Source organism: Pipra filicauda, unplaced genomic scaffold, assembly GCF_003945595.2.
Source record: "Pipra filicauda isolate LSUMZ 115617 unplaced genomic scaffold, ASM394559v2 scaffold28_size6257848_pilon, whole genome shotgun sequence".
Lineage (NCBI taxonomy): Eukaryota > Metazoa > Chordata > Aves > Passeriformes > Pipridae > Pipra > Pipra filicauda.
Window position 1 is genome coordinate 883,051 of NW_024104409.1, and position 24,934 is coordinate 907,984.

General features: G+C 37.8%; 1 protein-coding gene across 1 annotated transcript in view; it reads left to right on the forward strand.

The window, feature by feature from the left end:
• The window catches only part of KPNA3 (karyopherin subunit alpha 3), a 51,027-nt gene that overhangs the window by 11,377 nt on the left and 14,716 nt on the right, over positions 1-24,934 (forward strand). Inside the window, exons 2-7 of the mRNA XM_027721362.2 lie at positions 8,504-8,548; positions 19,738-19,827; positions 20,021-20,050; positions 20,132-20,184; positions 20,272-20,367; positions 22,412-22,497. Of these exons, the coding sequence (XP_027577163.1) occupies positions 8,504-8,548; positions 19,738-19,827; positions 20,021-20,050; positions 20,132-20,184; positions 20,272-20,367; positions 22,412-22,497 (400 nt within the window). The remainder of the gene's footprint in view (positions 1-8,503; positions 8,549-19,737; positions 19,828-20,020; positions 20,051-20,131; positions 20,185-20,271; positions 20,368-22,411; positions 22,498-24,934) is intronic.

Sequence of the window (24,934 nt, forward strand, 5' to 3'; positions counted from 1 at the left end):
AAATATTTGGTTTAGTTTGGCATGGATGTCAAATCTTTTTGCATGCCCAAAAGAAATAGAGGGAATTGGTCTGCACAGCATCATTGTTTTTAATTCTTGCAATTGTGACTAGGTAGTTGCATTTAGACTATTGTGATGCTGTCCCAGAATTTCGATTAAGTAGTTCCAGAATTCTTCCTTTCTGTATTGAGATATACTTGTAATTCTTGGAGTAAGCTATATGCACTTTGAAAGTGAGAAGAGGTAGAACAGCACTGTCACCTTCTGTCAGTGTCCCTTTGTCTCTTATTTTTTTTGGCTGGAGCAAGCTGTATCAGAACAAGTAGAACAGTATCATCAGTTTAAGCCTCAACTTTACACATACTAATTATATGCCTATGCAAATAAGGAATATTTAGCTTCTAATGTTAACTAAAGATAGGCAGCTGACAACCTTAATCGTCTCAGCAATTGTATACAAACAAGCATTTGAATTTTTTTTTCTGCCCAAAACCAGCCCAGCTCCTGAGGCTTCTGCATTTTCATGTGCATTGCAGTATTTCATGCTTGTTAAAAGGTGTCAGAGAAGGAATAAGGAAAAAAGGCTAATAAAGCAGTTTCTACAGAAGAATGGTATTTACTTCATCGATGCAAACACTACCTTTCATGTCTTGCACTTGCACCTATGTCGTAAAGTATATAAACTATACTCTAGAGAGTATAGTTGCAATGCAAGTGGGAAGGCATTAGTTAAATCCAATCCAGCTGTTGGAACTGGGCCAGTCTTTTTTCTTTCAGTTAGGCAGGTGGAAGGAGTCTGGAATTGACTTGCAAATACTAAGCTCTTTGGGTACCCTGTATGTTTAATCAGGCTGCTTTACTATCCCAGCTATGTATTCAGAGTAGCTCTTTCCTCTAAGCATGTATCTTCTGATTTCCCAAGATCTGTTCCTGTAATGTTGAGAGGCAAGAGCAGAAATAAAGAACTTAAATGACCAGTTATCTTTTAATGAGATTTGTAGATGCAGAGAAATTAGAATCAGTCAGTGAATTTGTTCTTTCCTCTCCATTTAATTGCTGAACATTCAAAGGAACTAAAGGCACATCTCACCTGAGTTCCTGAAAATATAGATTTTATGTCCACAGAATAGCCAAAACTGAGACTGGGCTGTGATGTTCGTCTTGTTGAGGTGAACTTGGCCTTCCCACTTCCTTGGGCTGGCTGGTAGCTGATGTGTGCTGGTTGGCCTGCAGGAGGGCAGAGGTGGCCAGCTAGCTGGCTGTGGGACAACTGACAGTATTGATATGCTGGCTGGATAAAAACATCTGTTTCTTGCCTCTCCATCTCTGATGTTTTGTGGACTTGCTCCTGTTGTAATGGAAGTGGTATGAACGTATTGATTAAAACATGACACTCATGAGGTATCCCACTTAATGTGGTGTCCAGTCAGGATGAGCACCATGCTGAGCTCCCTATCTCACTGTTACAATGGTAGGTAGATTTTTCATCATTAAATGCTAGTTATGCTAGTTATGCTAGTCTTCCTTCTGACACAATTGGTATGGCTGAAAGTAGTTAAAATTATTAAAATTCATCAAATGCTGCAACAGCAAGTGATATTATTGTTTTCTGTGATGGGAATGTACATTATTAAACACCTCGTACATGAAACTTAATTTTTAATTTTAAGAAATCTTAAGTCCAGCATACCAAGTGAAATGTAATGACTTGAGCTTTTCACTAGTTGTGTCATCCACACATTTAAATAGTTTTGGTTTTCTGATTTGTACTGTAACTGGGGATGAAGTAATCTTATCAAGTATCCAGAATATTTTGTCTCTGAAAGTGGTATACTTGAGGGACTTTGTGTTTATAATCAATTGAGATTGATTTTTAGCTATGAAGTATAAATTTCAAGTTAACAGACTAGTTCTGATATTTCATTGTGAATGGGATTGAGCTTGCTTGGAGTAGTAACAGTATGTTAAATAATTCTTTCATAAATGGAAGACTGTTCTGATTGCTTTGTCTCAGGTGTGATTTTTGTCCTTTTGAGTTTGTTTTTTTTTTTTTCTTATAGTCTTGTATAGCTTTAGTAGGGTTTGGGGTTGTATGTATTTGCTACAGAGGGTTTTGGAAAATGTTGTCTTGTTCTCATGTACAGGTACAGCTGATTGGTTTGGGCTTCCTTGAATTTTTTATTTTATTTTTTTTTTAGTTTGCAGAAGCTATATGGGTTGTCTTTTCAGGTAGTTGAATGTATTATGCAGTTAAACATTTTTTTATGTTAAACAAAGGATCAAGAAGCTTGTTAGATGTAATTATTTTCTTAGAATCTCAATGTTATTCAAAACTTTACAGTAATCATTTTAGTTTTTTGTTTGCCAGAAAGGTCTTTATGGTCCATCTTAAGGCATCAAGTGGCAGAGTTACAGCAGTGCTACTTGCTCTTTGACACGTAGTGAGCATCCTGTGCACCTCTATGTATGGTTTCGTGGATGGTACTTGTGAAGTATGTGTGGGAGAGCGAGAGGGTCCCAAATGTTAAGTCACTGAAAAATAATTCTTTGAATGTGCTGGCAGTATGGGGTACTGTTATGCTGATAATTTGGAATTTCACTGGTCATTGCTTTTTTACTTCAAGAGTTCTATATAGTTTTGTGTTCTGACATAAACCAAATATCAACTGAGAAATCAGGAAAACATTTTCCCTTCTCCACAGGTGGCTAAAACTGAACTTTGAGTTTCTTGTTAGCTTCTTGTTGAGAGAAAGATTCCAAAGCTGAAACACTGATCTGATGAGGATGGCTGTATTCTGTGTTGCTTCTGCCCATTGAGCATGTCAAAGGCAGTTTTACAGGGACTGTGGCATTCTTTGATTAATTTTTTTTCCCCCCAAGGTCTAGTGTCTCTTAAATCTCTTGTCTTATGTCAGCTTAGCATTTTGTGTTTTCAAACTATGACAGTATCACCATGAAACAAAGTTCCCTTTCAGTTCTTAACACAGCAGTCCTAATATGTGCAGTAATTTTCTTCATTGACATATGAAATTAATTTCAGATTTGATATTTTGAGGGAACTAGAAATTATTTTTCCTTCAAGTGGAAGGTGTTAGGGAGAGATTCTTGTTATGTAGCTCTTTGTATCTTGTTTTGGAAGAATATTCAGAAATTCATGGTAGAAGTGAGAACAGTAATTTATCTAACAACATCTAGTAGATCTCATAGGTTTTCCTATGGTTTATTTTAAAAAATAACAAAATGCTGAGGACCTTGAACTTAGAAATACTGTTCAACATCTATTTTTGACTTCTAACAAGACTTAGAGTACTTGGTGCATTACTGTGGTTGTGTCGCCTGTCAAACACACTGGTAAGTAATTGTTCTTTACAGATGGTGAACAGGGGGGAGAAATCACTTGTTGCAAAAGCCTTCTAAACTTAAGTCTGAGTTGTGTAACAATTGAGATGTAATGTTGTAGCACAGCTTGATAAGTGTTTTATGTTTGTTGTATGTTCTTGTTCCTTAATAGTACATGCTGACTGAGTTAACGTAATGGTAATAGTAACATGCTGTTACTCATTTTTACTCTTTGCATTTTGTGTATGGTGCATTAATACCTTTGTGTTTAGGAGTGGCCTCACAGTTCAGATTCTTTAGCTGTCATCATTTTTGTGATTTGCAGGATTTTGCCAATGCCATGTTTTCTCTTTCTGATATTTGGAATCTGTATTTTTTATTCAGTGAAACAGTTCAGTTTTGTCTTGGAGATTAGTGTTGAGATGTGCTGTTTCAGTGTTACATGAAGTTACTTGTTTGTGTACAGTATGCTGAGAAGTGACTGTAGTCAGATGCTGTGGATGTCAAACCCTGTATTAGGTCCATTGGTAACCTCTTGCTAGGCTTCGGTGGTGTTGTATGTACAGACTTCAGCAGATGATGTCCTCCCAGCTTGAAAGCTGGTAATGAAATCATGGGGTTAAGTTGCAGAATAAGTTTGCCTCTTCTCTGTTTTATCTGACCTGTCTTAGCTGGGGAAAATGTTTAACCTTTCTACTACTGTATAAACCTTCTGTAAATGCCTATCGGTTCCCTACCTTCTGGGGCTTGCAGGTAGTATAAAAGTATGGTATTCTGCTTACAGCAGTAATGATTCTTTAAAGGGAGGCTGGCAGTGGTTCTTAAGACTGCTTCTTTTATATGCTGTTGAATTATAGTATATGTACTTCTTCTGAGGCTGTAGGAAGGTGCTGATGACCTGCTGTATTTCTGAAATGGTTCATCTGAAACACAAGCTTGCAATACTTGCCTTCTAAGAAATGCCAAATCAGGACAAAAAAATTAACTGAATCACTTAAGTCTGTTTTCTGGGGAATAAAATCTGGGCTTTGCCTGCCCCTCCTACCTACCCCCAACAAATAAGATTAGAAATTGTGCCTATTGGTCTACAAGTTTTAAAATAAAGCTTCCAAAAGTCCAGCAAGAATATCAAGTATATTGTAATCAAATGAAGTTGAAGCATGTTTTTGGTCTGAAGGGTATGGTTTTTCAAGGCAAGGATGGCTAAATTGTGGGCATTCAGAGTCCTGAATCACTGGTGTATCAGTTCCTGTGGATAAAAAGGAGAAAATCAAGATGGGAAACAGTCTGAACAAATACCCATTAAGTAGTATGAATAAAACTAAGTCAGGCCAATGTCAAGTGCATACATGTGATTTTCATGTACAGTCTATAACTGCCACAATTGACAAGTATGAATGGAGTCCGTGGTCTTAAATACATTGATACGCAATGGTCATCTCATACCTCAGGGACACGAAGTGTCGGATTAGAAGTAGTGTCAGCGTACATCTAGCGGAGAGCAATGATCGTGATCCAGCCATGGCAACCAAGTTTAACTGCCAGAATGCACCCAAGGCTTTTAGGGAACTTCAGTTCCATATATATGTAGGAAGACTCTAGCCCTAGCATTGTATCGCTGATTCTTGGACGATCCTGGTGACCCTGACAAACGGATTTTTTTAAGGATGATGTGCCAGCTGGAGCCTCTGTAAGACTGGGAGTCTTGGTTTAGTGGGGGACAGATAACACTCATCAGTTCTGTGGAGTTAAGGCTCAGTGATATCCCAGTTATCAACCTACTTGCTCTTTGAATGGAGAGAAAGCTCTGGACTTACTGGTCAGTACTGCTTATTCTGCCTTTGAAAGGAGGAAGGTAAAAAGAAAATGTACCAGAGCTCCTTTAAAAGAGAAAACACTTACAGTAAGTTTAAAAGGAAATACAAAAGAACAGCTAAAAGGATAAAATCTAGGTAGTATGGAGATTGCCTTAAGAGTATAAAAGCACAGAAAATGTATAGTATTGGTCAGCAAAATGCCTACAGAGGTGATAAGCTTTTTTGAAGAATCTTTCTAAAGAGTAGTAGCTCTCTAGCTGAGGAAGTGATGGGAGATTCTTGCACATTAAATGTAAAAACCATAATGGAGTAGTCAAATACTTTGAAGATCAGCTTGATAAAAACTTGTAAAAAGGTATTGAGACAGAATTGTTATAGGGTAGGATCAGTGGGGCTGAAGTAATGGAGGTATGAAAAAAAGATAATACCCTAATGGAAAAATCTGAGTGACTTATTTGCCTTTGGAAAGAAGCTTAAAGTCTTCCCAGTAGAGCCTTTATGGATGGATGATTCTGAGTAACCGTATTTAGTCAAAGCATCATTAGGGAAGGTTTTAGAGGAAACTGATGAATTGAGTAGTAATGCCTGGGACTGCACTGTGTTTGGTTTTTTTCCTAAACCAAAAATATTAAGCTGCTGAGCTGTTAAGCACAGCATATAGCGTTTCTGAAATCTACCTTGCTTCCAGAAGAGTTGTAGGTGGTAAATGTTATGGTTGTCCCCTAAAGAACTCCAGGTTTGGTCTGATTTATATTTTTGCTCAATATAAGTATTCTGGAGTATTTTCACATAGATAAATGAGTAAATTGTAATTAGGGAGCAAATCTAAAAGTAGATTGTGCCTTTCATCAGTTAAATCACTGAGAGTTCAGATTTGGCACATAAAATATTGGATTTTGGGCAGAAAAATTCTAATGGACACCCAAGTTGACTGATTTTTCATGTGATGGGGTACTCCTTAAAAGTTAAGTAGGAATAAAAGATTAGATTTTTGGGGGAGGTGTGGCAGTGTTGCTAGTGAAAAGTTCGGTAAAGAATCTTGGTGTCTAGAACACAGAATGATCAAGAAAAGGAGATATTACAGCCTTGTCTAACTACATTTTTTTCGTTGAAATGCAGAGTCATGGAATCATAGAATGGTTTGGGTTGGAAGGGACCTTAAAGACCATCTAGTTCCAACCCCTCTGCCACCTTCCATGAGACCAGGTTGCTCAAAGCCCCATCCAACTTGGCCTTAAACACAGGGCTGGAACATCCACAGCTTTTCTGGCAAGCCTGTTCCAGTGCCTCACCACCCTCACAGTAAAGAATTTCTCCTAGTATCTAATCTAAACCTGTCCTCTTTCAGTTTAAAGCCATCCGCCCTTGTCCTATCGCTCCATACTGTGGTAAAAAGTCCCTCTCTAGCTGTCTTGTAGCTCCCTTTAGGTACTGGAAGGCTGCTGTCATGGGACAGAAGTGTTGAAAAACTTTAGGCTTAAATTTGACACAGTTATTATGATTATTCAAATCTTAAATTCTAATAGAACAACAAACTTGAATGACTGGTTTTCCTAGTTGCATCTGATGACTTTTTGAGTTCTTAATTTGTTCATGACCTACCTACCCAATGCCCTTCGATTCCCCAGCTATCCAGTCCTTATCATGCTGAGTTTTTGCAGCAGGCTCAGATGGTCACAAGTATCAAATGGTTTACCAAAATAATGAGGGGGGGAAATAAGCGTAGTTCTGGTAGATGCTGTAATGCTAGTGTCCTCTTACTGTAATTAGGACTTTGTAGTAAGCAGTATAGTTCATGCTTGTAGATGTAAAAGGAGAATTGTGTCTGTGTTTACATGAGTGAACTGGTTAATCAAGCAGAAGACAAGCCTTCCTCTCAAGTCAAGCCAAGATAATGAATTTCAGCACGGAGAAGGAGACCTTGTTGCAGCCTTCCAGTCCTTAAGGGGGCTTATCAAAAGGAGGGAGAGGGACTTTTCCTACGGGCAGATAGTGAGAGGACAAGGGGCAATGGTTTTAAACTAAAAGAGGGTAGGTTTAAATTAGATGTTAGAAAGAAATTCTTTGCTCAGAGGGTGGTGAGACACTGGAACAGGTTACCTGGAGAGGTTGTGGATGCCCCATCCCTGGAAGCATTCAAGGCTAGGTTGGATGGGGCTCTGAGCAACCCGATCAAGTGAGTGGCATCCCTGCTGATGGCAGGGGGGTTGGAACTGGATGATCTTTAAGGTCCCTTCCAACCCAAACCATTCTATAATTTCATGAAATGAGTACTGCTATGCAAACTGCTTGAGAACAGTGAAACTAAGATAATGCTTTAAGTACTGCAGCTATGTCCTTTGTAGGTTCAAGGTGTGAAGTCTGCTCATTTCTTTTACCTGTGTTTGAGTTTTAGCATGTTTGGTATTTCCTTAGGTGGCTGATGGGAGTGCTGGTCTTTACTGTTTGTCTTCACTGGTACTTTTTTGCTCAGGGAGTTATTTGCCCTAACCCAAAAGGAACATGATAACGACAGTGGAGGTCAGTAGCAAGGATAGGACATGTTTTAAAAGGCTAATTTTAGCTAGTGTGGGTGATCTTTCTGGGCTGCCAGTGGTCATCTAGCCCCAATTTTCTCTGAATTGCATTCTGATGGTATATGTCTTTTCCGCTGATTGTTAAATGAGCCCAGGGAGATTGCCTTCAGTACGCTAAAATTCTTTTTCAATCTTTTGATCTTTCTTAGCTAAGAGCTGTAGCAGCATTGTCAGGAATGCCTTCGAGTGCCCAGTATCTTTAAGGAGCTGAGGTGTTTACAGACTTGTTTTCCTTTACAGTGTTTAGGCTATAGATCCTAAGTAGACTTAGCACCACTATACTATTTTTTTCCTTTTGCCACAAGCCTGATCTGTCTTGTTTGCATTGAGCTCAGTCAACTTCTGTCACTCATAGTTGATTTTGACCAGATACTGGCATAGGTTATGTGTTTAGGTTGTGATCCTGTGTCTAACCTGGATTTACTGCTGCTTTTGGTCTGCACGTATAAACATCTGGAGAGTCATTCCAGTGAAACTCTGTGGGGAAATCAATATTTTCTGCCTTAGGGATACTTATTGTGGTTTAGGACGCAGCTTTCTGTGAAGTGAATAATCTTAAAAGAAACCCCAAACAAACAACAAAAAATCCTCAACCCAAGCGAAAACGTCACAAAAAACAACTTCAGCATCTTCCTAGGAAAGAGTGACTTATAAATTATGCACAGTTTTCCATGTCTTTTGATGAATAACTGCACTTTTGACCTAGAAACAGCTGATTCCAAAACAGAATACTGCTTTATTGACATACAAATTGTTTTTTTTTATTTACAGACTATGAGAAGACACAGAAACGAGGTTACAATTGAATTGCGAAAGGTGAGTCTGCTTTCGTTTTATCAACTGTATTACTTTGCTAATAGTACTCTGGTGTCTTAGGTAAATATTTTGCCATAAGCTTTGCTTTATAGTGCCAAACTTATATAGAAAAGTTGTAAATTTTTTGATTACTAACTGCAGATTCTAATTTAGTTTTCTTCTCCAATTCATGAAGCTCAGAACAGCAGAACAGTACTGCTTTACTTCAGTGTGTCGCTTGGAAACAATCCATATTCTGTTTCTGTACCAGTTCTCATATTATTAGAGTGGAGCTGTCAGCTGTTCAAAGGTTTAAAATCTCCAAATAGGAAAAGGGAGAGTTTTAGCATTTAGAAAGTGAGATTTATCTTTTATTTTGTTTTCTGGAAATTACTGCTTCCATGCTGTAGAGGAGTTAATTTTGGAGTCAGATTTTGGGCATATTGGGTAAATGCCAGCATAGGTGGGAAGATCATGTGTATGAGAACTGATCTAGTTTACTGCTCTGCCTAAATAGAGCATTTGTTACACCCTCTTCATTCATAACTCTTCCAACAGCCTTTCTAGACACCTTCATGGCTTGCTGCTGAAGGACCTTTTCACAAGCTAAAAGAAGGGTAAACTTCTATCTGCCTTTGGGTACCATCAGAGTATTTGAGGTCTGATACTGGCCCCTCTAGTTTTATCCTGTTGAGACAACTTCAGTTCTTCATCCTTTTCTTCATCTGTTTCCTAGATTTGATTTGTTGCTACTTCTCAGATCCAAATTGCCTGTATTTTTCTGGAAGGGTGGAAGTCTGAAAGCATGCAGGCTGCACCTGAGGTTTAAATGGAATAGCGAAAAACAATTCTTAATACAGTATTCCTCTTTTTATTGAGTATATTGTTGACAGGCACACAGTCTGTGATCTGTTATATCTTTTGTACACTTCTTAGAGTACCACAAAGCAAACATAGTTGTTTGTTCTGTTTGCATAGTTAAAAAAATACAGATTTAATTTTTGTTTACGTGACTGATTCTTGTCTTCTGAATTGCATCTGCTTTTTTCAGACTTTCCTATTCTGTTCCCCAGTGTGCTTCAGAGCCTCTCCAGCTTGGTATCACCCATGTTTTCTAATATTTTCAGTGATGACTTAATGGAAGTGTGTGGTTTGGATAGTCTAAATAAAGCCCAAACTCCATTTGGTCTCCCACTTGATACATATCTCCAGTTTGCCAGTTGAATAGTTGACAGTTTGAATGATGCTTGTTAGGAGTGCACACCCACCCAATTCCATAACTTTTATTTTCATTATTTGCAAACTGAGAGAGAAGACAAAATCATTGCTAAAATCAAAGTGGGGGGGGGTGTAAATAGAAGTTATGTTGATAGAAATCAGCTTGACTTGTTTTTGAGAAGTTTTGTCTGCACTTATCGCCTGATTGTGTAGGAGCTATCAAAAAATCTTGTGCTAGTATTTTCCTGGGATCCTTTCTTTTTGTTTTTCAGGTCTTATAGAAAAACTTCTGTATCTTATTACAATAGAAAAAAATTACTATTTATAAGATTCATCCTGAGACTATAGGAATTAGTCAAAGAAATCTAATTTGACCCAGATAACTGGGAAATTATCAGTACTGGAAGTTTATACTGACATGTTAAAGGCCCTCTCTGTTCAGAACTAGTGTTAAACTTGCTGTATAACTGTGAAATCTATACTGGGAAGAGTCACTCATAGCACTTGGGCAGCCTATGCCTGTTAGCAAAACAATGCTGTAACAGAGGGCTTTGCTAATGCAGCATATCCTCATACATCTTGTTAAATTGAGATGCAATGAGAGCATTCCAGTACAATCTTTGGATTGTACTTTGGAGAGAGCTTTGCAGTGCAAAGTGAGAATTTTAATTTAATTCTCATAATTGGTTTTTGTAACAGGTCACAATTTCAGGCCATTTTATTACAGACACATGGTTGGGAGCAAGTCGTACACTTAAGGCAAAGGATTGTTCTGTGTGGAAGGAATCCTCCATGTTCCCATAATATGCAAGTGAAAATGAGGAGGAGGAAGCCTATGAGCTGCTAGTGACTTCTCACTGAAAGCTGCACATGTGAAGATCAGTTACACATTTAGAGAAGCCTGAGCACTGGATGTAGGTCAGACTGTAAATCAAGAGTGAACAGCAGCTGCAGCACTTTTAAATGCAGGAAGTGGTGTTCTTCTGGAGTGTTTGCTGAACATCTACTGTAGAGACCAGAAGAAATCTGCTTTAATAAGAAATTTAGCATGTGTCCAAGTTGTTGGTTTGCAGCAACTGAACTGGTGCTGGTGGGCAACTGGTTTGCTGTGGGAACTCTGTGGCAGGTGAGAGGCCATTGCTTCTCATATAGAATTGAGACTGAACTGTAAAGGGATATATTTTATTAAGTTCATTGCTTCAGTCTTATCTTTACAGCTTATACTGCTTCTCTAGCATGAGTATGCCAAATTCAGGACATACATGTTGGTGTGACCTTAGTAATCCACCAGTGCCTCTTCAAAACAAAGGGATATCTTCTCTTTATCCCGGCTGTCCAGATGCTGCATGTACACCTGCCTTTGAAGGAAACAGGCAAATTGAGTATATTCTTGATCTGTACGATTGAAGCACTACAAGTTTGTCTGTTGAATCAATGTGGATATAAATATTAAACAAATGAATCTGATGAAGTTGCTTACCATCTCTGTTTTGTAAGATGGAATAAATAAAAAAATCACAGCTTTGAACAGTAGTAAACAATGCATCAGTGTGAGGTGTTTATTCTCTTGGGATTACAGACATCAAAGTCCATTTGCAACCCATTCTGTGTTTCAAGAATATATTATCTCTATTCACTGTCTTCACACCACAGCTCTCATTAAGGAGGAAACTTTACTCTTTTTTTTTTCCTATTTTCTTTTCCCAATTACTTATTATTTGTTTAGGAACTGAATTAACAAAGCTATCTGACATAAAAGGGTAGCAGTAGTCTGGCAGATTTCAGGTTGAGGCATGGGTTGGCATCATGAGCCTGACAGATGACATTCCTGATGGTCAGGTGCCCTTTTACTGTTTCCATATTGCCCTTGCGTTCTGTGCATTTTGGGAATGGATCTACTACATTTCTAGAAAGATAGTCTTTGTCTCTGGCTATATTGTTTGTACAGCAATGGGCCTAAGAGCTTAAACAGTGGCCATCTCTTCTTTCCTGACAGACAAGATGACAATGTCAGTGTTGGTGATGGAAACTGTATCAGGAGTTAGAATTTTAACTCTGTGTAGTGTCTCGGTGAAGTCTAAAGAGTGTTTATCACTTAGTTTCATCATCACAGAAACCTGAAGGCTGCTCTGTTAGCAACAGGGACCCTGAAATTAATTGACTTAGAATATTAGTTTCAGTCTAAAGGGGAGTAGGGTGGATGAGTAACTGTTAGGATTCACCTTAAGGTTCCGTGTCTAAATGAAGCCTGTAATTCCACTGCTATGAGAGATCTTTTGTTTCTGAGTACTTGGCTCTCCCTGAGGATGAAGTTTGACTTGGGCCATTTGTGTGCTTAAAGCCAGGTAATCCTTAGTCAGGTCATTGACTTAGATGCCACCCTTCAAAGGAAGCCTTAGCACTCCTAACCTCAGCAGAAACACAGGATACTGTCATGCTAACTAACTGGAATCCTAAGAACTTCCACGATCTCTGACAAGGTTTATTTTTGGCTTTCTTGGCAAACTCAGCTGCCTCTGAGAGCTTATGGTCATGAGCTCATGAAGCTCTAATTGCCAATTAAATTTGGTGCGAGGCAAAGCAATTATTTGCTAAACAAGTGGTGGATTAAGGAGGTATGGGCATATGTGGTTTTTTTACCTCTTTCCCTGGCGTATTGTACTTGCTCCTTCTCTGATCGTTCTTAAATAAGATTGCATATGTCCATGATAGTTCCTAAATAAAGTAGTAAACCTTGAAGAAAGGAGTCTGTCTTCATGTTGCTGGGAGCAGTAGAGTGGGAAAAACCTTTTTTTGATCCTCAGGAACTCTGAGAATGCAAAAGAAAAAAGGCCACATTTTCAGTTTCAGGCTACTGAGACTTGCATCAGTTACGTATCTTTTCCAGTTCAATGTGTATGCATAGCTTTTCATTCATTGCAAATTAGATATTTTAGTCTACCAATTCAAACAAGAGCTATAATCACAAGGATACTGAAACACTATTAGTGTGGTCTTCTGGAAGCTTCCCTAACCGGTGTTAGTAGCACTAATTCTTGGAAAAGAACTTGCATTTACTCTGCCCTGACTGATTCATTAAAAAAAAAAATACCCTAAGAGGAAAATTACATTCCTTATGTATTCTTCTGAAGGCTTAGTTGAAAAGGGCTGTGAAGAAATTCTTTGGAGGCTTGCTTGAATCCATTTTGATAAGAACTTGGTTTTCCCTAACTTTAAGAGGCTTCAGTCTTTTCAATCCGTGCTTAGGGCTGTTGGGCCACACACTGGTGTGCACCTGTGTGTGTACTTCTTTTTAGTCAGCCTGCTCCTCTTCTGAGAGAGATGTGCAATACCCAAACAAGAATGTTGTCATTGCTCTCTGTGGTCACAAAGGTGAGTTAGCATAACTCAAATGTAGAAAAGTCGCCTTTGTCTTCTAACTGTATATCTGTAGCTATGCACTTAATCTGAAGAAGAGGCTCAGAATCTGACTGCCTTTGGATGCAGGTGACCTAGTTCATTAAGCAGTAGGATATAATTTTAATATCCATAGATAGTAAGATCATCAGATTGACCTGTTCAGTCTTTTTACAGTTTTATGGGTTTTTTTTAATCTCTCCAAGTGTTAATGAGTTCTGAGACAGTAAGTAGAGCCAACTAATGGTCCTTTCCCAACCATTAAATAAGTTCAATCTTTCCCCAGATTCATATCCAAGAGGTGTTACTAGAAATTCACTCAGGCTAGATAACCCACCTATGAAAACTTTCATTAAGAGGAGGATATTCAGTAGAGGTTTTCAGAGCATCCTTTTAACCATGATGAGGTTGGAGCGGTAGGCATTTCCTTTTTCTTCATGATAGGCTGTGGCAGGTACTCTCACCCTCCAAAACCAAAATTGGAGATTATGTCTAAGTGAAACCTAGAAGTTCAGCTCAGCCTGTCACAGTGGTAGCTTAAGAGGGATGTCCAGAAACCTGAATCTACCTCCATCACTGGTGTGATCCCTTAGTCTTTTTTTGGATGTAATTGCAGGGGAAAGAGCTACTTATTGTCATTTGTGAGTATAGCTAATGCTGGCTAGCACAAGGAACTCCAGTTCCTAATGTTGAGATGCTCTTGAAATTCTGGTTTTTGTCCTCAGAATTGAGTATCTTAACTTTCATGCCAAAAGAATTTCTACTGGCTGCTGAGTTCCTAAAGCTTTCTCTCACCTGAAAAAGCATTTTGTAATGGTGTTTGTTTGTTACACGAAGGCAAAGATTTTCTTGTTTATTTCTTTTCCCTTTTGGTCTTGCAGCCTCCCAACTGACTTGACACTCTCATAGAGCTTTCCCATGTGTCAAATGCTGAAAAGTGTGTGTTAATTCATATTTGACACCTTCCACAGTTCCATTAGAGTATCCTTTTGGCCATGTCCCATAGTACTAAGTGCAATGCAGCACAGAGCTTGTTGGACGTACTCTCTGACCACAAGTTTCTTCTTCCATTAATCGTGTTTTTGAACATCTGAAATTTGCTTGCATTGGTAAACTTTTTTTTTTTAATCCTGTGGCCATCTTCCAAGAAGATAAACAAAACGGGTACCAGGATCTGCAGGATTGGCATATTTAGTGTTCATGCAGTCTGACCATCCCACTGTCAGTGAAGCAAATGATGGGCATCTGTCATTAAAGTGAGCAGAAAGTACACTCATCGTATCATTACTGTTGTTTCTAAGAATTTGGCATTTTTGGCTGGCATGTATGTCCCCATATCTTTTGTTTGTATGGAAACCTTTGCAGGCTGCTGTAGTGGCATCTTTACCAGACTGCTGGCATGCTTATAACCAGCAGTCAGCTGCTGTTTATTAACTTTCACACTTACTGTACATGTTTCAGGCAGTGTTAAGGATCTTCCCTTTTGAAGGAGGCCTGCTTAATTTTTTTGGTGACAAGGTCTTACCCTTCATCAGGGATTTCAGTCTGATGCCTCTGCCTTTGAAAGGGCTGTTTCACCAGGCTTTGAACAAGACAGCCATATCCAGCTATGCTCATTTGTCTTCACTTTCACCATAGGAGCCTGCAGAAGAGGCTGGTGCTATGATTTAGGCAAAAACTTTTTGAGTTTGCCATAATATGACAAAATGCAAGCATTTTAAGGTCATGACAAGCTGCGAATCACCTTCTTTTACCTTATGAAAGGGAGTGATTTAGTCTATCAAATTACTGTATGCAGGAGTTTAGCTGTCCGGGGATTGGACACTTTTGCAAATGGACAGACCTGTTTCAGATAACCTTAAAGACGCTTTTTAGAACTGGAAGGTTCCATGAGCACCTTGACTTCATAAGAATGTTGCAAAATAACTGAAGTTTAGCAATTGGTAGTAGAATGGCTAAGGCTTAATAAGAGAGTAGGCCTAGAAAGTAACACTCCAAAGTAGTAAGTTAGCAACCTTGTTTGTGAGCATGGAGTGTTGTGCTGAAAAAGTAGAAACAATAATCAAAGGATTTAGTCAAGCATGTATATAATGATTTGTTACCTAGGATGTGGTAAGAGTCTGTTAAACAGTTTCTAAGGGTAAGACAACTTAAGCAGATTTATGATTAGAGTAGATGATTATTAATTGTTATCAGTATGAAGTATGAGCTTGTTTGTAACTGTACCTGGTTTGCTGTGGAAACTGTAACTGTTTTGCTGTGGAAACTGCAGGTAAACTTGTTTGTGTATAAAAGCTGAACTGAGAATGAGGGTCTTTGGAATCCTGACTTGGGACGCTAGTCCTCAGGTTCCCGGGCCCCGAATAAAGCACCGCATAAACCAGCACTCAGTTGTTTTGTGTTTTTGTTACGGGCAACAAGAAGGGCTAATAAGAATAGAAGTGTTGAGTGTTTCTCAAAAGCCTCTCTGCTTCAGGCTGCTGTGGAAGTTCCTCAATATTTGTTCTTGACAGTTGTTTTTCAACCCAGCCACCCTCAAACAGTGAGTAGCTACAGTAACATTCTTGCTTGCTCTCTCTTTCCTTGACTGAGGTAATTTTTTCTGGAGCCTTTCGCACAATATAACTGGCAGCCTGAAGATGTTGCCTGCACTCAGAAATTGTAGCAACAATCTGTGGTCAGTTATGTCCTATGAAGTTCACCTCTCCCTTTAAGAGGACATCTTGGCATTAGAATATATACATTTATTCGTACTTATTTTGGTTACTATTAACATTAGGAAGCATTCTCTTAGGTATACTCATGTTGCCAAAGGAATTAGTTGTGTATGCAGGCATAGAAGGCTTGCTGGAATGGGAGATAACTGGGCTCTGGGTTAGCTCAGCTTATATATTATGGCCATATTTAGCATGCAGCTATGAATGAGAGGCTTTGCATTCTTACTCAGTCTTACCATGCTAAGATTTCTAATTTATTTGATGCAGTTTTGCTCTTGTCAAGAAACCTTGATCCATAGTGGGATTTAAACCTAGATTATATATGTTTGATGGGCCAGAATTTGAAACACTGTTCCTTTGTTCCAGTCTTCACCATTGGTGGCCTCCCAGTGGGGTATCTCTATTCCTGAAAGCTGCAGAACAGTTAGTTGGAGCTCCATTTTATATCACCTCTCTGCATGCTGTTGCCATGAGGAGAAAAGTCCTTAAGTGTCTGTTCATCTGGGGACTCCAGGGACTCTCCTCCAGGTGAACAGTGTTCTTGTGAGGAGTGCAGTTTGGAGATGGCTGGTGCATCGATGTACTCATAGACAATTGCTTGAAGGAGACAAGCCACTTACTGTTCTGTTACTGCTCCTCTGTACCTATGTGTTCATTTACAACTTGTCCTCCTTTCTTCTTTGCCCAAGTCCCTGAAAGATTTCTAGGGAGTCGTAAGAACGGTAAGAAAGTGTTCATCACCTATTCTGTGGCCACAGGCAGAGAGAGTTTGTGCATGCCCCTCTAAATACTACTCAAGTAAACTATTTCAGCTAACAGTACTTGTAGAGAAATGTACTCATTGTGACTAAGCATGAAGTATTCTTTCTGAAGTTCTTCGGGTGAAGTGGCATGGAATAATTCAGGGCTTTGGCCACTGGTGTGCTCTAGACTTACTGCCTCATGTTTGTGGAAGGTGATTTTCCAGCTGTTTGGCTGCTGAAGACCAAACAGCTCATTCCTGCTGTTCTGTGAGGATGCTGTTCAGTTGCCTACAGTGGGATTCTTGCTTTATTCCAACTGTATCCTCTGTGTTGTATTGGAGGGGGGAAGGTGTTGAACTAGATGATCTTTAAAGGTCCCTTCCAACCCCAACCATTCTGTTCTTCAGCACTGGTGAGGCTGCACCTTGAGTACTGTGTTCAGTTCTGGGCACCTCACTACAGGAAAGACGTAAGTGTGCCGGAGCATGTCCAGAGAAGGGCAGTGGAGCTGGGGAAGAGTCTGGAGCACAAGTCTTATGAGGAGCGGTTTGAGGGAGCTGGGGATGTTTAGCCTGGAGAAAAGAAGGCTCAGGTGGGACCTTATCGCTCTTTACAACTACCTGAAAGGAGGTTGTAGTGGGATGGGGGTTAATCTCTTCTCTAAAGTAAGTAAGGAGCAATAGGACAAGAGGAAATGACCTCAAGTTGCACCAGTGGAAGTTTAGATTGGATATTAGGAAAAATTTCTTCACCGAAAGGATTTCAGGAATTGGAACAGGCTGCCCAGGGAAGCGGCAAAATCACCATCTCTGAAAGTGTTCAGTAAAGACATGGATAACAATGCTTAAACCAAACACATTTTAGAATAACCCTGCAATACTCCATCCCTGCATTTTCTGAACATGAAATGTAGAAAATCCAGCCAAATATTTTAGAAGGAACAGAACCGGAAAAACCCTGCCTTGTACCCCAGTAGTCTGCTGCTAATGTCAAGGAAACTTTACCCTTCCCAGTAAATGATTTAATATGAAACATTTAACTTGCTCCAGCAAACAGTGGCAATAGTTCTGCACTAAAACACCAATTCCTTCAGGCTGCACCTTTTCTGAAAACAGTGAATGTCTGCTGGACCTGTGCCTGCCGCCTGCATAACTAAACCTGTCTCCCTGTACATTCATGCCTGTGTGGGCTTGCTCACCATCATGATCTATGATGTTATCTCTGGGTAGGAAGAGGACAGATGACTGAAGATATCAGGACCTTCTTCCAACTTCAATCCCTTCTCGCAGTGTTGGCTTGTTTTACCATAACAGCACAGCTGATTCCATAGGAGAAGCCATTCATGTGAGGCAGGAAGGAACTGCTTCCTCTGCAGGTGGATGTGTATAGTAGCTGTGCATTAGGGAGAAAAGCTGACGTGATCATGGAGAGGGACTCTGGAAACTGGGTCCAGTCCATGCAGTTGCCAAAGTGTAGGCTATGGTTGAGACAAAAGTGGGAAAAGGAGTTGTACTTGAGCAAAGTCAGATTGGTGAGGGTTCAACAATGTTTGCTCTTTGCTTAAAAAGGCAGTGCCAAGTACCTGGTGTGGGAAAATTAGGTTATAGGTCTTAACTGAATCTATCTGTCAATCTGTACCTGCCCGATGGAGTTTGTCTGTGTAACACTACTTTCTCAGCATTCAACTGCCTGCTCATTTCCATCGTCCTTCTCTCCAGAATCACTTGTCAATAAAATACCTGCGGTGCTTCTTTGTATGGATGTGTTCCTTGTACAGCTGTTACTGTACAGCTCTGGAGAGGCTGCCACTGCCACCTAGGCCACTGTCTAGGTGGTCTTGTGCACTCTGAGGATCTAGTTTCTATACTTAAACTTGACAAAAATTAAACAATACTAAGTTCTGCAGGATGTTGTCTTCTGCATTAAAGGGTTATTCTGGTGCTTGGTTATTGTTTTAGCATTCTCTTGTCTGAAAAAAAAAATTTTGCTTGAGAACCTTTCAGACTGAGACTGGAGAATTTGTTTTAAGTTCTTTTTAAGATGTTTAAAAAGTAAGCAAGTCTCAGAAATTTTAGACCTGAGGCTGTTGGGTTTTTTTAACATAAAATAAAATATTGGGGAACCTTCAACACATCATTCTGTTTAAAGGCTTTTTTTATACGCTACAAGGTGTGATATAATAAAATCTCTTTAGTCAGTAGTTTGGTTATCAGATAATTGGAGACTGAAAAGCCTGCCTTTCTTGCTAGTATAATAGATTTCTTATTATAGCTGGGTATATATTCTTTCTTATAGCTGGTTGTTATTCTTTTTTAACATTTTGCTTCATTAAAAAAAGAAATCTTCATGCGCTTATTAAAAAAACAAAACTAACCAGAAAAAGGTGTTCAGATATACATGCTGTGTCATCATCTTCCATTGCCCCTTCTCTCTTTGTACGTCTGGACGTATCAAATAAAAGAAAAAGTCCAACATTTAGAAGAGACGGTGTCATACTTTTGGTATAATACTTTTAATACATTTTAAATTTGTAACAAAGTGTAAACAATTGATGATTTGTTTTCTTTCTTTTTAAATTAGGGGTTTATGTCTTCAAATTTGTTAAATTAGAAATGTTAAATGGGTACTTTATCACTGAAAAGATAATTTTTTTCTTCTGTAATTCCTTAAAGTAGCTAAGGCTGGAGGGTGTTTTGTGTGAGTGGGAAATACTGCAAGTGCCAGTGTACATGGAGGATGCTACTTTACACACAAGATGCAAATAGATGTATCCAGGGAGCTTTCAAGCAGGTTTAGCTGAAAACTAATCTTACGCTGGAAAGGAATTTCTGTTGTGTGTGTCTAAATGTTAATGTCATGCAGAGCTATGAATACTGTAAATGTCTGTTAGAAAAACTGATCCCTAAACCATAAGTTTTTATTAATTCAAATGTCATGGATTGTCATATGTCTGTCTGTGGTTATCAAGCTGCCATATTCTTACAGCTGAAATACTGCGAATTCTATTTGCAGTTACAGATGCCATTAAAAAAAGGCAATTTTATCTATACTTATATGTTGAAAGGGTCCATTATATACCACTACCCTGTACTAATAAGCATTAGAAGTGACTTTATTTTCTGTCGTTCCTTTACAGAACAAAAGAGATGAACATCTTTTGAAAAAAAGAAATGTTCCTCAAGAAGAAAGTTTAGAAGATTCTGATGTTGATGCTGACTTCAAAGCAGTAAGTTCCTTGATTCTGGAATTATTTTAAAACTTTGGTGATGTCTCCAAACAATGTATTCTGTTGTCTTGCAGTTATTTGAAAGCAAATTTATGAATAGATTCACTGTTAAAATGAATTTGATTGTATTAAATGTTTAAAAAGCCTGTAATTTAGCAGTAAAATTACTAAAACACATTTTTTTCTTTTCAAGCAAAACGTAACACTAGAAGCTATACTGCAGGTATGTTACATTTAACTTTTTCTTTTAACTAGAAATGTGTGTTCTGTGCATTTTAGTTTTCACTGTTGGGTTTTTTTTCAGAACGCCACAAGTGACAACCCAGTGATCCAACTGAGTGCTGTCCAAGCTGCAAGGTAAAAATAAATAGGTAGAGAAACATGATTTCTACACATTTTTCATTATGAAAGTTACCTACTTTACTTTTACTCTTAATTTCACAGAAAACTCCTATCCAGTGACAGAAATCCACCTATTGATGACTTAATAAAATCTGGAATTTTACCAATTCTGGTAAAATGCCTAGAAAGGGATGATAAGTAAGTATTCTTTTAAAAATGTTTGCCTTTACTGGAAACTTACATCCAAAAAATAAATCATTATTTGAAATGAAACTGAGGATTCAGAGCACCATAAAATCTGACACAGTGGATCACATTCCATGATGATACATCATAAGTTCTCCAGGGATATTTATTTTGCCATTGAAATGTCATTTTATTTTTTAGAGCATGTTTGAGCATATCCAGCTAATGGAGAAAACCTTAATGCATTTCTCATTGGTTTTGAATATTTCAGTCTTTTACTAACTGTTTTTAAGAAACCTGCCTCAGACTTGTTGTGTTGTTGTGTATATTTGTGTGAGGGCAGAGAACATGCCTGATTGTGAACAGGGGCCTTTCTTTTCCAGAATACACTCATTATTAGCTTAAGTTTCTAGTTTCTTTCCTTCTCACTGCAAGATGGGTTTTCCTTCTGGCTCTCTGCTGCTCTTATGTGACGGTACAACATGCTCTTTGCTATGATTCTTTATTGGAAGATAAGAGCTTCAGTAAAGAAGGTAGAGAACATTGAGCATGTCGTTGCAAGAATTTAATGACATGTAAGAAAAATGCCATATTCCACAAAGCATGAGCCCCTTATTCGGATACATGGAGATTAACACAGGTGAGGTAAATATTTTAGCCTGTCTCTGGTCTCAGGCTGCCATAAATGTATTTATAATATTTTCATTTTAATGTATTTATTATATTTCCAATCTCAATGTTATTTCTGCAGCTGTAAGGGCTAGAAACTTCAAAAATGCAATTTGGTATTTTTGGTATATTTTGGTTACTGCAAAAACATGAAGCACGAGTAGCTTTTTTTCTAGTTTGTTTAACAAAACAGTTGCTTAGAAGGCAGCTGGCGATAATGTTCAAGTCAAGATAGCATTTTTAAAATGCCTGTCTGCTCTAGAAGTAGATTCAGTAGGTTCAGTGCTCTGAAAATGCTTTGAATTTGAATTTTCTGCTAGTTTTTGCATGATTTACCTTTGTATATGTTTAATAAGTCTTTCAAAATTGAACTCAATGCTTTCTTAAGCAGTTTTTTTAATTGTAATTGCTGTATAATATCTGTTAAACTCTGAAAATACTTCAAATAACAAATCATTAAAGCTGTCGTTCATGTTATACTGAAACCTTACCACAAGAGGAAAAAAAAAAAGGACCAGCCTAGAACTAGAATTTTAATGCATTTGATCCTAAAATGTAAAGGTTTATGGGTAGCTGCTGACAGGTACGACTTGTTTTTACCTCCTATCTAATTATTTTCTAGTCCCATCCCCAATAAAACCTTAAAATGCTTTGGAAATTAATACACAAAGCAGGTGTAATAAGCAGGTACTATGACTGTATGTAAAACATGATTGATAAAGACAGAAAAATCATGGAAACGAAAATCAGTCACTTAATAATAAGTATTCTCTGCTCCTCCTAAAGCCAGACTTGCTGTTATGCCAATGACCATAAGCTGTAAACTTTCTCATAGCTTCCAGAATTCTTAACCTTTAGCATTTGCTTGAGCAACAGTTTTCATGCAACCTGTTCTAGTAAATTGCTGTTGGTATAGACAACAGTTGAGAGAGATCTCAACGCCAGCTTTCATGATATTTGTAACTAATTTTACCTGCATTTAATAAGTAAGATTTAATACAGGTATGATGCTGTCTTTTAATACAGGTGCTAGATTTTTCTTCTGTCTGTGGTGGAGCAGAAAAATTTCTGTATCCCAGTATACCAGCTTGCACTTGATCTAGGATGTAATGTTAGAAGTATGAAGTTTGGTTGGATTTTTTTTTATTACTAATATTAATTCAGAATGATGAATGGTTTACAAAAGGTCATAGAATGCAAGATCTCTTTTTTCTTACAGCCTTTTCCCTGAAATATCCATGTTTAGAGCGTTTTTTTAAAATTTTAACCCAGTGGCACTGCTTAAATGTATATCTCAGAGTGGATTCAGCTAGTAATACTGAAATGAAACATAAAATAGTCTTTAGATCATGTTTCAACTTACTACTATAAAATTATTTCATTACAGTCCTTCATTACAATTTGAAGCTGCATGGGCACTGACTAACATAGCATCAGGCACTTCTGCACAGACTCAAGCTGTTGTACAGTCTAGTAAGTATTACAGTTTGGGGGTTTTTTGAGGGTGGTGGATATTGTGGCGAAAAGGGAGTATTTGGATAACAAATGCTATTTGTTGTAAAACCATTAAAATATTAAATACATGTCTGTCCTCTTTTTCTAGAAATTTCTACATTTGCTCTTAAACACTAATCTGTTTGTCACTAACAATTGATATTAAGGATCCCAGACTTGATTTTCCCATAAAGAAGATAGAGAATGACAGATGATATAATGAATATGACAAAATGTTAGTCCTTTCTAATTCTTGATTTGATTTCTGAAATCATCTACCATTAATTGCTCTGTGGCTAAAACTTAAGTTAGGAAGTAATTCTTTCTACCTTAAAGGTATGTTCATAAATCTTATTAAATTTATTAAATACATACAGTTATGTAAGGTTGCACATTTAAATAAACAGTTAAAAAATTACCATCCTTTCCTTGACTGCATGATTAATATATCCTGTACACACAGCATTTGTTGTGCTGCCTTTGTTTCTTTCTTAGTCAGACAATGAGAAAGAAACTGAAAAGAGATAAGAAAGAAACTCTAAAGATAATTGAAGATATATTAATCAAATAAATTTTTCATTACTATATATATAGCTTTTGTGTATCAGCACACTTATCTGAAAGCAATCACCTTTATGCTAACTACAATGTTTTGTTATTAAACAGGAGACTGTAGATAAGCAAATATATAATAAATTGTCTGGGCTTGTTCATATTCCCATTTTTTATTGAAAAACAGTAACTTAGTTATTTGATTTTTTTTTTTAAGTGCATGAGCCTACCTTTCAAATCAAAATGCTGGTTTGTATGTTTTCATAGCTAATAAAATATCTCATTAATTGTTAGATTCTGTGAAGTTAAGATATTGAAGCAATAGAATAAAAATGCTTATCAAAATGAGCTCTGGATAACAATCCAAAGCCTTTTTAAGAAAATCAATATCTTGAGTTCGTTTCAAAAATTCCTGATGTGATTGGAGAACTCTGTTTTTAGATTGCTTTTCTGGTGTCTAAATATCTTTGAAAATCTACTCCGAGGTGTTTTCTTCCTTCTCAACTTTGTTCATTGTTTTCTTCCTTTGTCATGTCCCACAGTGTTATCCTGTTTAAATGAATGAATCCAACAGAAAGGCTGTTTATAGTATTAGCTTTGCAGGAAAAAATCTGGAAAAAATCTAAAGAAAAAATTTAAAGTAGAATAAAAATATGTACAGCAGAGCTGAAAGCACTGTTACCTGAACAATTACTAGAAGTTCAAGATGAGATATGTATTTCCCAAAATCTGTTTAGTTAATGCTTGAAAAGAACAAAATGTAATAGAATAATTTTAAAGAAGCAAGAAGCATTTTCAGCTTTACTCATGAAGGGAAAATGGAAGTTTAGTCTTCCCAGCTTTTGCTGGGAGATGAGTAAGGGAAAACAGTTTCCCAGCTCTTCTTCCTTTAGATAAGGGATGGTTTGAGGAAACAAAGCAATAGATCCTTGCAGCTACAGAAGAGGCTGGTGCAGCCTAAATACAGAAGAGGCAGCCTTCTGCAATCAAGAGGGACAGATGGAAGTTGGAAGGCTCAACAAAGGAGAAGTACTATATACACAGACTAGCTCTTGGTAGGAGCTAATTCAGAGCAGGAGTAATTAATTTTTTTGGGAGCAGTAGATCAGATAACCTGCAACTCACACTTTCTCAGGTTGTCCTCCTGTCTGAGTGACGATATGAAGTAACTTCATTCCTAGTTTTGAAAGCACACCAGGATTGCAATCTTAATATAAACTACATAGTTGACTCTCCTCTCTGAAATATGTTGAATGCACGTATGACTGAGGTGTAATCTTGTTAATCGCTGAGAAGGAAGCTAAAATATTCCACTTGAGCTAATGGAAGTGGGATGATTGTTACAAGAAGAGTGAGTGTTCTTAAGCAACAGTGTGCTGCTGTCCCTCCTAGCTTGACAGTTAGAAGCAATTGGTGTATTACTCATCTAGAGTGGAGAAGGAATTTTAGTTTATTCTTCATTGCTCTGTATTTTTCAGGAAAATACATCAGGGTTTTTTGGCTTATTATCACCTGTTACATGATCAACAGAATATTGATTCACAGTTACTCACAGATTGTATTGCAATTTTTTAAAATTTCTGAAGCTATTTGTGCAAGAAAAAAATACTTTTTAACAGTTTATAAATAGATCTATTTTACTTAGAAAGACTATAAGATGAGTATGATCATATATAGATTTAAATTTCTGCAAGAATTACTGTCTTTCAAATGACATGGGTTGTCTGAAGGAAAGTAGTGCATGGGAATAGTAGAGGGATGGTTTCTTAGCTCTACTAAATGTATTTAATTCCACAGAGAATGATATCTAAAATCAGTACTACTTGTTTAATCTGGTATGTTGCCGGCGTTATATAAGAGCAAA